The 17051-nt window shown below is 35.7% G+C and overlaps 1 protein-coding gene across 2 annotated transcripts; it reads right to left on the reverse strand.

Annotated features, from left to right (window-relative positions):
- Positions 1 to 248: 248 nt before the first annotated feature.
- MYCT1 (MYC target 1) lies at positions 249 to 16837 on the reverse strand. Of its 2 annotated transcripts, none has more exons than XM_007186143.2 (2): positions 16654 to 16837; positions 249 to 2779 (listed from the first exon to the last, which is right to left on the reverse strand). In XM_007186143.2, the coding sequence occupies exons 1-2, from the start codon at positions 16835 to 16837 to the stop codon at positions 2268 to 2270; spliced, it is 696 nt and encodes a 231-aa protein (XP_007186205.2). In that variant the 3' UTR covers positions 249 to 2267. The 2 variants fall into 2 exon arrangements, with proteins under 2 accessions (XP_007186205.2, XP_007186206.1); XM_007186144.2 differs by having other exon boundaries at positions 249 to 2688; positions 16654 to 16741.
- Between the last annotated feature and the right edge of the window lie 214 nt (positions 16838 to 17051).

Below are 17051 nucleotides of genomic sequence, written 5' to 3' on the forward strand. Positions count from 1 at the left end.
TGTTTATCTAGCGAGGTAAGAATCTAATGTTTTAAACAAATAACTTACTTATTTTTACATCTGTATTAATACATTGAAAATTCTGTTTCTTTTATTTGTGATGTTACCCTTTTTCTGTTATATGTTATTAGATAAAGTAAGGTTTGTGTCTCTGGAATAGTTTATAGAGAATGGTCTTAACTGAGTGAAAATACCAAATAAATAGGAAATAGTCACAGGCTATTCAATAAATAAACTCTGAATCAAAATTGACACCAGTTTAATTTTATTCTGTAATCAACTAAATATTTCAAATAAAACAAATACAACTAAAAAAGTCTCCAATTTTTGCTTTAATTTCACATTTCATACATTGCACAATTTTTAAAAGATACCCATTTTGATTGTTTCATAACTTGGGGAGAGAGGAGGCAATAATTCTGCCAGATGGTTAAATACCCAGGGGATTTCTGCTCTCATTTTCCTCATTTGAGAGACATAAAGCAGTTTTTACTCCCAACATAAATTCTAGACAAAAACCATACACTTTGCTTACTTCTCATGTTAAACATTAAGGATGACTCACAAGCAAAATATAGACTTGTTACTAAATTAATGATCTCTTAAAACCTTACGTGGCTATATGGTAACTGCCAAGTTTGTCCAAAAACAACTTACAACAAATCCGTTATCCTGCGAGCTTTTTTTTCTTTTCTTCCTTCCTTCCGCCCTTCCTTCCTTCCCTCCTTTCTTTCTTCTTTCAGGTATATTGCATTAGAGAGCATCTATTTATAGACATTTACTATAGACATCTTTTAGCATAATTGTCCTTGAAGAACAATGGAAAATGTAAGCTAAATAAAAAACGAGAAAGAAAATGCTATACAGAATCTTTTATTAAGCAAAAATTATTCCATTCTTGAGCCATATTCAGACACTATTAGCTGGGACAGCTGCATTGCAGAAACTAAAATGAGAGTACATTTTTCTTCATGGAAAATTCCAATGTTCCAAGAAACAAACAGCAACATAAGCTAAATGTTCATTATATCAGAAACAAACCACAGGTCTTTTGAGTAATAATCCTGTGAACTCGTGTCCTTACATGAAAAAGGGCAACCACAGGCATCTGGCCACTGAAGCTCGCTTCCTTTAGGAGGGTGACTACCTGTGGAGGTGGACTCCTTAAATAACTATCTGCACCAAGGACCATTTGACATAGTTTAACCTTTGTGCAAAGACTCTTCACAGAAGCTGAAGTTGAAATTCATAGAGAAGCAAATAAAAGATGATGACCAATGAGTCCATCCAGGAAGGAGGATTCTTCATGGTTGTAACACCTATTTGGCTGAAAGACTTTCTCCCCACTAATGCTTCCTTAGTTGTCTGTGAAGTTGCAGAAGATCCCTAGATAACGTGCTTTCCCAGTTGCTAGCTTTAAATGTAAGAAATAAAATTTATTCCTTAAAAAAAAATGTAAGCTCAGTGTTAAAGTTTGTTTTTAGATCAAATGAATTGGATTTGCTGTTGTTGTTTTTATAACAATATAACCACAACAGTAAAGAAATGTTAAATCACCGTGTGAGTAAAAACAAGGATTTTGCCTCAGTGATGTGGATAACTATTCTTGGGGAAAGCACAAAAGGAGTCTGAAGTGTCAGAATTATTATAGTATTCGGCAACACCCACTGAGTTCAGCTTCGTTTGCTTGATTCCCTCACTTCTCATAAATGAGTGGAATCAAGGAACTTTAGAATCTCCTATGTTCTGTCATTTTGTGTCCATATAATCCATTAAAAATCCAAGATGGTAATGTGGTTCACTTGTCTTTCTAAAGAAAATTAAATTAAAATTCCTTAGGATAGAAATTTTTTTAAAAAAGTTATACACTTTTAAGTGATTTTTTTCCCCTTTATAGTCACATTGGACAGCAAATGAGGATTGTAAACCACAAATATCTAAAGTTTTTATTTTAGTCTAAAATATGTACACTGTATCCAGCTGATTCTTAGGTAAGAATCACTATCTTTAATAATTCTCACATCGAATACAAAATACATAAATATACAACTATTTGGAAAAATATTATTCTTTTGTGAGACAAAGAAAAAAGATGTGTTCAAAGAAAATGTGTTTTTACATTGTAATGTCCAACTTGTGTGTGCTCGTTTCAGGTTAGAAACTCATTAGGCATTTGGGCCATGTCCTCAAAATTCTGTTTAGCCTATTTGTCATTTCCTTTCAATAAAAGACAAGAAAAGAGAGAAACAGAAACAAAAACACCCTACTCAGGAATCCGGGAAAGCCTTTATGATTGACTCATAGGCAGGTGGGGCTGGTGTTGAAAGGCCAATCCGAAGACTGTGATTGGACCAGTGGAAATCAGGACGGCCCAGACTGTGGGAAGTGTTGATGGTGGAGGAGGTATTGGATGAAGGGAAAGTCACCAGCTGACTCTCAGTTTCCACGGGAAGTGGTGGACTTTGCAGAAACGGATGGAAAGTTGAGCCCCTGAAGCTTGATTTTCTTGGAAAGGAATTGGCTTGTTCCAGGGAAGCTTGGCGCTGGAAAGTGAGGCTCGCCAGGCTGAGGTTGCTTCGACGTTCACAGCCACTGTGGCGGTAAAATCCAGTTCTGTTGAGGCCATGGGTGTAAGAAGATCTAGATCTCCGGCTTGAACTCCACTGTGAGATGGGGGCACTGGCTCTTCTTCGAGACAAACAAACAAACAAAGCCCAAATAAATCCTCCAATTACAAGTACAGTTGCCATGGACACTGTGAAGGACATTATAACACCCTCTGAAACAAAGAAAACAAAGAGGCAATTTGCTTTGTAAACAGGTGTCCGACTAAATACACAGGCAAAATACAAATGGTTACTATGGATTACATGATTAACTTAGATTTTTTTGGATTTGGGAAATAGAAGATGGTGCTAGGTGGATATGAATAAATGAAGCTGATATGCTTCCGTTTATCAAAGCAAAAGAATAAAGGATACAAAATGAGATTTTTTAACTGTAGCGTTCCACATTGCTTATGCTATTTTATTATCTTTAAGAAATTAGTAATTAAAAAGTCTCATTTTTTAAAAAAAGCCTGTTCTTTAGCTCATATATTTTATAGAGTTGCAAATATAGTCCAGAGATTATTTCCTTTAGAGTTACAGTAGCAACTAATGTGCCAAAAATTGATAAAAAATTTCATAGTCACATTGACTTTGCCTTTTCCTCTGTCTGCTTTCATCATCCCCACCAATGTCTTCCACCTGCAGGCTGCATGATGCCTCACTTCCTGTTCTCATTCTGAGACAGGAAGTGCTGGGCTAGAACCACCTGGGGGGCTGACTGATTTATGTCATATTTCCAGAACTCCTGGACTGTCACCTATATCTTTGACTCATTGATGACATGACCTATGCAGACTACTGTGCTCTTTCTTGGTTCCCAACCTGGTTCATGCTGTTATCATGCCCTTGTGATATGAAATTCCTGTCCCCTGATTCCCCAGGGAATCTCTGCTATAACGCCAGTATCCTCCAACTCACAGAATTTGTATTTGTCCAGATTTCCTGTTGCTAGGAAGGAAAAATGCCATTCCCAAATGGAAATTCTACCTTATCGCTTCTTCTTGTGAACTAAAAACATATTCTTGAATAAAACTGGGTAGCAGAGACCCTGCATTGAATCGAAAGACATGCTGGGTATTAGAAGACCCTTCTGGCCTTATCACCCACCACACTTACCGACCCTCTACCCCATGATCTAACCCACAAGCCATGTTGATTTTCCCACTATCCCAAAGCCTGTCTTTCTCTCTCAAATTCTGTGCATTTCAACATATTTTTCCTGATACCTGGATATAATTTTAAAATTTCTGTTTGGAAAACTCAGTATGCATTGAATTTTAAATACAGTCAACCCAAAAACTGAGTGTGGTCCATGAAAGAAGACCAGCAGAAAATCCATCAAGCTGACCCCAGCCCAAGTTGCCAGCCCACAGAATTGTGAGCTAAGTAAATGGTTGTTTTAAGTCACTATGTTTTGGGGTGGATTGTTACACAGCAAAAGATGACTGATTTAGGGTGCCAAACTCAGCTCTATTCCTAACATACTGTGTGATTTTTATAAAATTTATTTAGACTCACTTATTTTATTACTTTCTTCAAATGAAGGGGTTAGATTTTATGATTGCCAAAGTTCCCTCCAGTTTATCATTGCAATCTATGATGGTATACACAAAATCTATGATGCAGAAATAACAAAACAAACCAATATTAACAAATACAAAAGAATAATCATTGCTCCTTAATTTTTGGATATATTTTAGTGTCTTTCCACCTTATATTGTCACATTTATCTCCCGTGGTAAGACTATATTTGTTATGTCCTATTTTCACAATTATCACAAATGCTTATATCAAAATCCTCTAAAACAACTATTTAAGTCAAATCTAAGCAATAAATTCTTTATACTAAGAAGATGACTTCTGAAATACAAGATGATTTATGACAGATCTTGTAGACCCAGTATTGTTCTTCAAAAATGTCTCTCATCAAAATAATATTGAGTCATAGCCTTAAAGTGCAATCTCTTGAGACTGGGATTTCATAGAGTTAGGCTTGCTCTGGAAAAAGCAATAAACACAGTCAGAACCTAAAATTAGCCTTATTGATAATACAGTAAAATTCCACATTAACTTGTACTTATCAGTGCCCCAAAATTTGGAACCTAAAAAAGGAATTATAGAAAATCTGGGCTGCCAAGGCAGTGAAACCATGTAAATCAGAATTTCCCAAAATTTCTTCTAAAAAACAATAGAGAAAAAAACAAGATGACCAAATAAAAATATACAAAACCATGCCTTCAGCATAATTAGAAGATGGAAAAAAACCTCAAACTTCAATTTACCTAAAAAATAAACAGTGGGGGACTTCCCTGGTGGCACACTGGTTAACAATCTGCCTGCCAGTGCAGGGGACACAGTTTCGAGCCCTGGTCCGGGAAGATCCCACATGCCGCGGAGCAACTAAGCCCGTGCGCCACAACTACTGAGCCTGCATTCTAGAGCCTGCGAGCCACAACTACTGAAGCCTTTGCACCAAGAGCCTGTGCTCCGCAACAAGAGAAGCCACCGCAATGAGAAGCCCGCGCACCGCAAGAAGAGTAGCCCACGCTCTCCACAATTAAAGTCCGTGGGCAGCAACGAAGACCCAATGCAGCCAAAAATTTAAAAGTTAATTAATTAATTAATTATTTTAAAAAATAAAATAAGCAATGGAAAATAGAAACCAGTAAATTAAAAATAAATGATGGAAAACAGAAACCAGTAAATTATCTCCCACACTTCTACCATAAGCTATCATGGAGAAGAAGGGCAATTCTGGAAATACTGTAAAAATAATGAAAAGGTGAACTGGTCCATGAGCACGCTGACTATAGGAAACAGACTTACAAGTGAATATAGGTATGGGAAGAGGCAGTCTTGGAAAGTAATCTTCCTGTAGGGAAGAAAAGAATCCAAGCACAAAAGATCACATATTTTATATTCTACTTACATGAAATGTCCAGAACACACAAACTATATAGATGGAGAGTAGCTTAGTGATGGTCTAGGGCAAGGGGGCGAGATGGAAGGGAATGGGAGGGACCTCTAATGGGGACAGGTTTCTTTTTGAAGGATAAAATGTTCTTAAATCAGATTGTGGTGGTGGTCACACAACTCTGTAACTATTTAAAAAATCATTTAATTGTATACTTTAAGTGGGTGAATTACATAGTCTGTGAAATATATCTCAATAAAGCTGTTTAAAAAAAGAAAGAAAGAAAAGGATAGGTGCTTTTGGGGAGGCACACAATGAAGGAGAAAGGAGGCAAGATTGAGGGGAAACTTGGGGATCCTTCACAACAAAGGAAAATTTAAAACAAAGGACATACAATCCCTCCCCACCTTCATCTTCTAAAAATAAAAATCAACCAGTAAAAACCAACCAAACACACACATACACGCACACACACACACACACAAAGTCAACCAGTAAAAAAACCACGCTTTGCTACACTGAGGAAAGGATGAATCTAGAATGACTCTCAGGTTCTGGCGTGGGCAGGTGAGGATGGATAGGTTGATACTAGTATCATTCATCCAAACAGGGAAGAAATGTGAGAATGTAGAACTGGGGCTGAAGCTGATATTAGAAAGATGTTGAAGTTGTGTGTCCCTGAGATATATATTTGGAATTCAGGGTTAAATAAATATGGAGCTTAAAGAGAAGCAAAACTGGGAATCTTCATGCTACAAGAGTTCAACCATCCATGGAAAGCATTTCTACTAAAGGAAAGGAATATGTTTATAGAAGCGAGTTGAGAACAAACTTCCAGGAAAACCAGAATTTAACCGGTGGTGGAAGTCAACACCAGGGAAACAAAGAAGGGCTAATTAGGGTGGTCCACGGAGACGAGAGAGATTACTAGCACTGAATCAAAGTGAGGAGAGAATTTTAGGTGGTACTGATTAGCAACCAGATGCCCCAGAGATATTTACTCTTCATTTGTTAACACATAAAGCACCCACTAGATACCAAGTACTGCTAAGTACAGAGAGAGCAGGGAAGAAAATAAAGTCTCAGCCCTAGTAGAGTTAACATTCTAGAAGACTTAAAATAAGACAAATGTCCTTTAGATGTGGCAATGAGTGGGTCATTGGCCACTTTACCTGCAATAAGTTGGGGGTCAGATGAAGGAAGACCATGAGTACTTCTCCAAGAAGTTCAACCTCTCCACTGTGGGCAAAGAAGAGGCTTGAGCAAAATTACCCATTAGGAAGGATGAAGATGGAGCAGGTAGTGATATCTGTGGTAGACTGAAAGCAGAGAAACAGGGAGGATAGTGAAGCAATGGTTCAAACATGCAGTAATAATGGCTTAATCTGGGAAGTTGTAGTAAGAATAGGAAAGAACCTGGTCATGAGAGACCCAAAGTGAAAAGAACGTAAAAATTATTCCAAAGTATCATATCACCTAATGTCCTAGAAATAAGACATTGAGGGGGGTAGTCGTGATAAACTGAGGCTTAGATACTCTTGCTCCCATGATGTAAATGATAATGTTATTTTCTAGCAGTAATTTAATAATCAGATTAAATTATGTTTTAGAAATTTTAGCATCTGCTTACTTTATTATACTTACTTGTCTTTGCCATTTTATGCCATAATAGTTTATCAGAGAATAGATTTGCTGGATCAAATTTTAATTATTAGTATAATCATTATAAAGTTCTTTTAAGTTTTGTGTTGTTTATAATGGCTACCTAAATTCTGGATTTCACTGAAAAGAATGTTTTAGTTGCTCTTAGAAAAGAGCTAAATGAAAATCATGAACTACTCAAGTACTTCATAAAACCCAGTCCTTTGTCTTCTTTCCAAATAAGTACGTGAGTCCAGGCATTTTGCTAAATTTGGTTCTTTGGTTAAGAAAAATACCTAATTTTACCTTATTTCAGTGAGTTTTTGGCAATCTTTGTTTTTGTGTGGCATATTGCACATCATTTGAATAATTTATTATTGTACATTGTCATCAGTTGCCCCTGAAAGAGTTTATTCATTAGTTTATACTCCAGAGAATCCATGAGTTGATTACCGTGAGAAACTTTAATCAAAGAATATGAATAAACTCACTCAGATTTTCTGTCTTCCTATTTAGAATAGATGAATGAAAGATATATTGTGATCCATCTTAATGTTATTATGCCCTTGAGTAGGAAAATAATGCATTAGGTAGACACTTCATTGGTAAACTGTAAGCTCCTTTTAAATTTGAACTTTTATTATTCCAAGCTAGAAAGGTTTCATTCACTAAAACTGTGATTAAGAAAATTTTGATGTTTGGAGGAATATAGTTTATAAAATGCAAACCTATTTTTATTTTATTATTGTGGTAAACAGTAATATCCATTTCTAATTTGATTAATTTAATTTATAGGTCTCGGACACTATTTTAAGTGTACTATATCACTTAACTGTCAAACAACCCAATTAGGGAAATGCTTTATTTCTTTGGTGTGTTCTAAGAAAATATTAATCTAAAATGAAAGTGAACATGCATAAAAATTGTATCAATTTAATACCAGATTTAGTAACCTGTTACGGACAGAGATACTTGGGGAAAATATGGTAAGGCAGTATTATGTATTCTACAGTTATACTTCCCTAAATCAACAGCCTCCACTGGAGAATTTTAAGTATCAACAACTTCAGATATAGAATCAGAGATACAAGGTTTCAATTAAAACAAACTCTTAAAAATGTTTCAGCTCACACTCCTAATTTTATTTTTTATTTCTTACTTTTTTTTTTGGCTGCACTGAATGGTGGGCAGGATATTAGTTCCCCGACCAGGGATCGAACCCGTGCCCCCTGCAGTGGAAGTGTGGGGTCTTAACCACTGGACTGCCAGGAAGTCCCACAGTCTCCTAATTATATTGATATTGAAACAGAGTCTAAGGTTTATGTTGTAGAACTAACAAAATTTATTTTAATAATTGAATATTGACAACTAGCACTGGTCAGGGGGGCTTTCACTCAGGTATGACATAAAATGAAAAGACAAATACTTAAGTTTGCAAAGTACATGTCCTTGCTTTTGTGTATAAACCAATGTAACCACTAGGGTCTGATGGAAGATTCTAAATATCTCAGGATATAAGCAGGTATAATAGATAAGATTAAAGAGACATATTTACTTTATTTTGACCATTTCGATTTAAAGTTTACAGCGTTCCTATACATGGTCTCAGTGTACATGCCCTTTGAGCCTCTCTACCACAGTCTCTTCTGACAAATAAAATATTCCAAAAGGTTAATCTATAGAGAAAAGTAGCATAAGGTTCATTTCAAGAAAAAAAAGAAAATAGAAACTTTTAAAATGTAGAATCAAGGGGAAATAATTTTACTTCATGTAATTACAATAAAATGCAACTAAAAAGACCAAATGATTGCCTTAGAAAAGGTAGATCTCCCTTTAAAGGAAAAAAGGAACAAACTCTAACATTAGCAGGGCATAGCATATAAATTAAGTGTTGTTATCCTATTTTGTAACCTGTGTCTATACAACTACCAAGGGGCTGGCACATAAGTCCTCAATAAATGACAGCTATTATTACTAATGGTTATATAACTTTCCCAAGTCATTTGACCCTTCCTGGCCTAATGATAATGGTCACTATAGTCCCTTCCAATTCTAAGATTCTAATATTGAATCTGGTTTTCAGTAAATCTTACCCATACCTAGAATTCTGTCCATTAGTGTCAAAATTTAGTAGAGGTCACCATCTAGTGGCATTGAGTTGAATCGTTCTGATATCTGAAAAGTGATTTTATCTTTGACAACAGAACATTCACAAAATCTTTTCCAGTTGTAAGAATCATTAAGCTCAGCTATTACTGAAGTAGGCTATGCTGTTCTTGGTACCCTAGAGTATATAGGAGGATGGTTCAGACAATACGACTGTGGCAAAAATCGTTTTTAGGAAGAATTATATTTAAGGTTCAGAAAACTTTTAATTATAATCCTTTAAACAAAGAGTAAGTATTTCCTATGTGTATCTCATCTCCCGGAAAATCCTACTGGGTCTGTTTTCAGAATATATCCACAATTCAACTTCTCATTGTCTACTCGCTACCTCCCTGATCCAAGTCAGCATCATCTGTGACCTGGACTCTTACTATAGCCTTCTCTCTGGTTCCTGCTCCTCTCCTTGCTCAATTCTCAATACAGTAGCCAGAGTGAACCTTTGAAAGTATTAGTCAAATCACACCACTCTTCTGTTCTAAACCCTTCATTTCTCCCAGAGTAAATGTAAACTCTGCCAAATGGCCTTAAAGCTCCAATTTGATCTGTTCTCAATTATCTGTGCTCATCACTACTCTTCCCCTGGCTCATTCAGCTCCAACCACACTGCCCTGTTTGCCATTCCTTAAACACATCAGCTGTGCTCCCAATTTAGGGCCTTGTGCTTGCGGTAACCTATTCCTGAAACTCTTTTATCAGCCATCTACAAGGGTGACTTCAGGTCTTTGCTCACATGTCACCTTCTCATTGAGGCTTACCCTGACCGCCCTATGTAAATTTTATCCTGTCCCACTTCTGATGCCTAACTGCCACCCTTGATTTTCTTTTTTCTTTCTGGCTTACTGGAAACTAGACTCAATTGTAGGACAAGTAAGGAAAAATCTGGGAGATCTGGAAGTAGTTTTGACCAAAGTCACAAGGCATAAGTCATACTCTAAATATAATTAGTCAACAGTATTGTTAGAGTAGAAGATAAGTTAAATTATGTTCAGAAGGAACAGGGTAGACCATCACTTTCTGTGTGTGATAAACTAACATGTATCAAACCACTGGGACCAATTATAAAATACAGATCAAAAATATTTTTTTAAATCTGGTTGAAGCCATCAGAGACCTGCCCAAACTGCTGACTTGAGGGAGCAAATTCTAAGAGAAAAGAAAATCTCTCGTACAGTAATCTGTAAAGCGAGGCAAAAGAGGCAAAAAATCTGAGTAGAACTCTGTGCAATCTCAGTAGGCTTAGAAAACAAAGACTGGATTTCAGGTGATACCAAGGAGGATAGACTCTGGGAAATATTCTAGACTCTGAGTTGGGCTTCCAAAGAGCTATTCCCTAAGAGTAATAGCAAATAGGAAAAAAAGTAGACCTCACAAAGATAGAAACACAGTTGACCCTTGAACAACACAGGTTTGAACTGCACAGGTCCACTTATACATGGATTTTTTTTCAATAAATACATAATTAGTGGTTTCCTCTGGGGATGATGTAGACAGGGATTGATTAGGAAGTGTAATTAGGGAACTTTTGGGTTGGAGATAATGTTCTGTATCTTGATCAGGGCCTGGGTTACTCAGGTGTGTATGTATTTGTCAAAATTCAGCAAATGTTCAGTTATGATCTGTGCACTTCATTTTTTATCATTTTACACATTTTATTGTATGTCCATTTGACCTTAAAAAGAAAAAAAAACTTAAAAATATTGAATTCCTGTTAATAATATACATGCTGAATTAATTAGGGGGAATTGTACTGATATCTGCAATTTACTTGGAAATATAAACTAGTAGATTGGTAGATAGAATGAGTATTATAAAAATGTTACTAGTAGAATCCAGGCGGTAGGTATATGGATAGTCCCTGTAAAATTCTTCAAATTTTTCTGTATATTTGAACACTTTCATAATAAATTTTAGAAAAACATATGAGAGAAGACCATGAACAACTTTAACACATTTAGAAATTACTTCAAACAGGCAAATTCCTAGAAAATACGATTCCTGCCCTAAAGCAATCAAAGAAGCAGTAGAATATCTGAGTAGTCCAATATTGTTAAACAAATTGACTTTTCATTTAAAACCTTCCTATTAAAAATACTACCGATAATTACACTGGTGAACTTTTTCAAACATTTAAACAATAAACAATGCCACTCTTACACGAATGTTTCCAGATAATAGAAAACAATTCCTATCCTGTTTTAGGAAACCTGCATAACACTGATACCAAAACCTGACAAGGCTATTATAAGAAAAGACTACTATAGGCAAATTTCTCTCCTTAATGTAGATGCAGAAGTTCTAAAGTCAGGAACCTGTCAAAAAATACATTCTTCTAGGCTCTGCTCCATACCTACTGAATCATAATCTCTGAGCATGGAGTTCAGTGAGAGATGAATCTTCAAACTTCTCTCTATGGAACTGAGATACAGCAGTTTTAAAGAAAAGCATTTGTTATTCAAACTTAATAGGTAACTGATATAAAGGAAGTAATTAGAAGGCTGTTAATATGAAATGTCCAAGAGTTTTTAAAGTGGAAATTAAAGATATGAATTTGAAATATAGTCAGTATTTGTTTACTATTTGGGAAGAGGGAATATAAAGAACATCATTGGGGTGCGTGCCCAGCAAAGCTTTCTCCCTCCTCAACCTCTCTGGAAACAACCTACTCCCATCTGCTGAGGTAGATCTCTAAGTGACATATTTTTCCACAGGTTAAGGAATAAAATTTTCAGCTATTAACCAAGGTTTTCTGCCCTTGACTGCACTTGAGTGCCCAACAAATCAACTAACAATCCTCCATCTCAATTATCTGGTAGAGGATTAGGGCTGTTATCAAGGATACCCAGAATAAAGAAAAAGTTAATGTTTAGAATTGGTAATAGGATTATTAAATACATAGAATAGATGATAGGCTTGAAAACCAATTGTTTTACTGCAATCAGTAGACAATGTGAGACAGAGAAAAGTGTTTTGGTTTTTTTTTGTTTGTTTGTTGCAGTTTCAAAACGCTAAGAGCCTAAAGGACTCAAGAACATACCTTTTGACTATAATGAACTGTATTGGGAAAAATAAACCATGGTCTATGAGTCATGCCCTTGTCAGCTTGGGTTGCCCTTTAAATACCATAGACTGGGTGGCTTAAACAGCAGATGTTTATTTCTCACAGTTCTGGGGTCTAGGAAATCCAAGATCCAGGTGCCAGCATGATCAGGTTCTGGAGGGAGCCCACGTCCTTGCCTCGGTGCATACACGCAGACAGAGAGAGAAAGAGCACCATCTCTTCCTCTTCTTTCAAGGCCATTAACCCCATCATGGCGTCCCCACCCTCTAATTTAACCCAACTTACACCCAAAGGTCCTACCTCCAGATAACACTGCATTGGGGGTTAAGGCTTCCACATATGAACGGTGGAGGAGACATAAACATTCAATCTATAACAAGTAAACTTTCAGAAGCAGTGTAAAGAGGAGATGTTTTGGAGAGAGAAGAAGGTCTATAAACTATGTGACCAGTAAGAGTTCTGGAGAAGGGGCCATCACTCCATCTCTGCCTGTGATGTGCTACAGATTGATTTAGGGAATGCCAGAGAAATTGGTATCCATTCCCAGATTCTTAGAGGGAAACAGATGGGAAAGATGACAATCCCCTCTGAGAAACTCTGGGTCCCTGAAAAGCAGAGGAGGAATGAGGAAGTGTGGACATTAGTATATCCAGGTCTAGGGGTCTGATATACAGTCCAAATTCCCGCAGCTCCAGGGTTATGGGAGAGCATTCAACGTTGTTCTGTGCCACTGAGACAGAAGGAAAAGTACCTGAATAAGAGCCAGTAGACCAGAAAGGAAAAATCATGACATTAGCAAATGTTGCACAGACACCATACGAGTCAAATTTTATGGTAAGAGCCCTCAGCAGCGGAGGCAAGAAAAAAGGGCAATTCCCCTAAAGCAGATGAGAAATACACATCAGTAGTCAGCAGAGGCCAGAACTTGATCAAGAACCAATGGCCCTCTCCTTCCAATAACCTTGAGAGTGTATAGCTACCACCACTGTCCCTTTAAAACTTTAGAGAAAAGTCCTAAGGAAGAGGAAAGTGGGGAGACTTGAAGTAACTAAATTGAAAATAATTATGTTAAATCAGGTCAAACTTTTACAGTGACTTTCAAAACTACACAAATCTTTCTCAAGTCATTCACACTTCTCCACAAATACCGCTTGTGTGTTTTTACTTCTGCATATTTGCTGGTAACACTTCTCCTGAACTCCCTGAAATTCTCCAACTATGACTTATTTATCTCACTAACACCTGACACATTGACTAATATATAAGGAGTGGCCAGTCAATGCTTCTGAGTAAACTAATGAACTGGATAGATAAATGGATGAAAGGATGAGTTAATAAGTTAATGTAGGAAAAATGAATGACTACAATGTTCTTCCTACAATTGTCTCCCTATTTTAAACTCATCTGATTTATAGGAACAGATAAAGTCTCAGTTTTTTTTTTTTCTAAGGAGGATTTAGGGACCATTTCTGCCAGATTTGTCTTTCTAACTCATAACAATCATTGCCATTTTAATGTACATTATCTTGTATTATTCCATGACAGTATAGGCATATATTTGCATATTTATGGACACATAATCTCCTCCAAGAGTGTAATCTTCTTGAGGACAGACATTATAGTTTTGGTGAGGATTAAATGAGGTGAATAAATACAAGTTCCTAAACCAATAAATTCCCCAATTTTTCACAATGCTAGCCAAAAGGGAAAAACACAAGTGGTAAGGCAAGAAGTATAACCAAATGGTCTTCTTTAAGACTCTGAATAGCAAAAACCTAACCAAGTTTAACAACACTTGTCTATTTCATTAAAGCAGAGCGCAGCAAACTTTCACAGGTTATGTTTCCTGCTGCCTTCATGGGGGATGTTTGTAGGGAAGGGAAATGCATCAAAGAAAGCAAAAGTGAGAAATGCAAGGTGGTGGTCTTCAGCTGTGTTGTCACTCTCAGGCCAACTTTATTGCCCACCTTCGCACTAATTACTGTAATGTTTGCACAACATTTAATAAGTTTTAATGGGTGATCACCAAAAAAATTCAAGCTATCACTATTGGTAATAACCTGGTATCATTATCTTATTTTTCAACATTCATTAAAGTAAATCAGGAAAATTATATTTGGAAAACAACTTTTATGCAGCCTAAGTTTGGGAAATTCATATGGTTAAATGTACAAGTTTTGCTTCTCTAAACTGTTCTTTCTCTATTCTCTGAATTCAAAGTGCCAAGCAGACAATTGATTTTGGAAGCAATAGGCAATGTATTGCACTGTACTTTATAAGATTTTCAAATAATATTTTTGCGGAGACAGTGATGTAGATATCAATTTAGATACAAAAAGGAAATAAAAATTTAAAAGATCGACATTTATATTTTAGGAAATTTTTACATTTCATATATTCACATTTACATTTTTGCATTTTACACTTGATATTTTCTTGAACCCCAGAGGAATTAATGTGATCTTTTATATATTTTCCCCATATCATCAAACGTTATAACATTGTATCTACTCAACATATTTGTTTGGCTTTGTTAATGCTTATCAAGGTAACACTCCCCTTCCTGGTTTTCATTATTTCCATCTATTTTCTGTTGTATTCACAAAGTAAGATAAAGAAACACTAGGAACTATCTTTGGAACAATAAGTTTGAATTCTTTCTTAAGCATAGATTTCTATATTAAAAAAAATTTTTCAGGATTGGTAAATAGACTCCAATTAAACATTCTGTTTTTAATTGAGGTTTATTTTATGATTATTATCCATGTTTTAATCAGTAGATAATGATTTTTTTCCCTTAACTCTTTAAGTAAACCTGAAATTTAACTTTGGCCTGAAAAAAATTGATTTGGCTTTTACAGATTATTTTTTGCAGTAAGAATTACTTTACTTTTGAATAATCTATTTAGTTACTTATTTTTGCAATGATGAATTTAGGGTAAACACACTAGCTATTTTTTAGCGTGTGTTTAGCACATTCACTTTCTCTGTAAAGGAGGACAGCAAACTGTATTGTAAGAAACCTATATAAGTAAGACTCCCACCATTCAAAGATTTATTGTCTATTGGTTTCTACATAGAATAACTTATTACCAAAACCATTCTCTACAATATGCAAGTATAATTTACTTTCTTTTTCTTAATTTTTTAATAATTACATTATGATGTTTATTAATATCCCTCATTTTCAGACGAAACAAACATAAGTGTTGATGGTAAAAAAGAATTAATTAATTCCTTCCATGCAGATTTCTGTGATGGGGACGATCAGGTAGGTTGTTAGGAGCAGGCAGCATCGCTGCTCATTTTTCACCTGATAGTTCCCAAAACGTACCTTGGAATCACAACGGAAAGTCTGAAATAGTTCTCTGTGGAGATGAAACATTTGTTCTGGGCCAATAAATAAGGCTATCGATCTCTTCATAAACTCCATTATCTCCTTTAAAGTTTTTTTCTGGATTTAACTCAACTTGCCCCCTTTATTTTTTAAATTTCCCTGAACCCAAGCATCCATGTCAATTTCATGTCCCAGCCCTTCTCCCTGTGTCTCCAGCCTTGGAAGACTCGTGGTTTTGACCTCAGCTCCCTCCTGCTGCTGCTAACTGACTAGAAGCTGTGTCTGAACCCAGCCAAAAGCTACTTTGTATTGTTCCTTTTTTCCCCTTGATAGGCTTTCTTTATAATGTTATTTGTGGTGTTATTTCCACTTGTTCTATTACAGTTTTTTCGTCTAATTTCATATGATTTCTTATTTAATCATGTCATCACACTCCTTCAGTACAGATTTATTATTTAGATTCACTTTGGAAATTAAAGAATATAACATTGACAATGTAAGTTAAAATAATCTCTATAGAAATTCTCAGTTTCATTAAACAAGATACATAATCTATATAACCGTAAGACAAACAAAACTTAATTTTCCAACAAATCAATTATCAATTTCCAAACAGCAATGACTTACAAATTTTTTCTCAGTTTTATTCTTACTGTTTTCTAATTAGCATTTCTTATTATTTTCTTATTATTTTGTAACACCAGCCATAATCTATACGTGTTGCCCAGATTCTCCTTGAATGACTTCATAGCCCACTTTATGGACATTTTATATGAACAAATTTTTTGTAATAAATCTATGAAAACTTTAGGTAATCAATTTACCATAAAAAAAATGGCTCAGAGATTTCCAATGTTTCAATAACTTTTAGGCAGTACATTTCTCTGCATCCTAATTTTAAATTAAAAACAGTTAAAGAAAATCTTACCCCAAAAGTTTTCTGGCCATGGACTCCCTAAACTTGTTGTGTTATTAGCCATAATATCCACAAGGAAGAGAAGAGCGAGAAGAAAAACCAGTATGTCCAAAAGAAGCACTTTGATTTTATGTCTTTGTGGTTCAGCAGGAGAAAAATAATTTTCACACAACCCCTCATATACTTGTGTTTGCATAAAAGGAAATAAGTATATCATGTTTCCTGCTTTTATACTCAAATTAGCAACTGTTTTTCTTATCTTGGAATTCCACACGGTTCCTGAGACACAAAACAATTTCCTTCTCGTCATTTCCTCAGCTGAATTGCTAAGTACCCTCCTTTCCACCATCTCCAAACTGCTTTGGGGATAAGAGGCTCCTTTTCTTGTTCTTTCCTCTTCTCCTACTGAT

This window comes from Balaenoptera acutorostrata, chromosome 14, assembly GCF_949987535.1.
Source record: "Balaenoptera acutorostrata chromosome 14, mBalAcu1.1, whole genome shotgun sequence".
NCBI lineage: Eukaryota > Metazoa > Chordata > Mammalia > Artiodactyla > Balaenopteridae > Balaenoptera > Balaenoptera acutorostrata.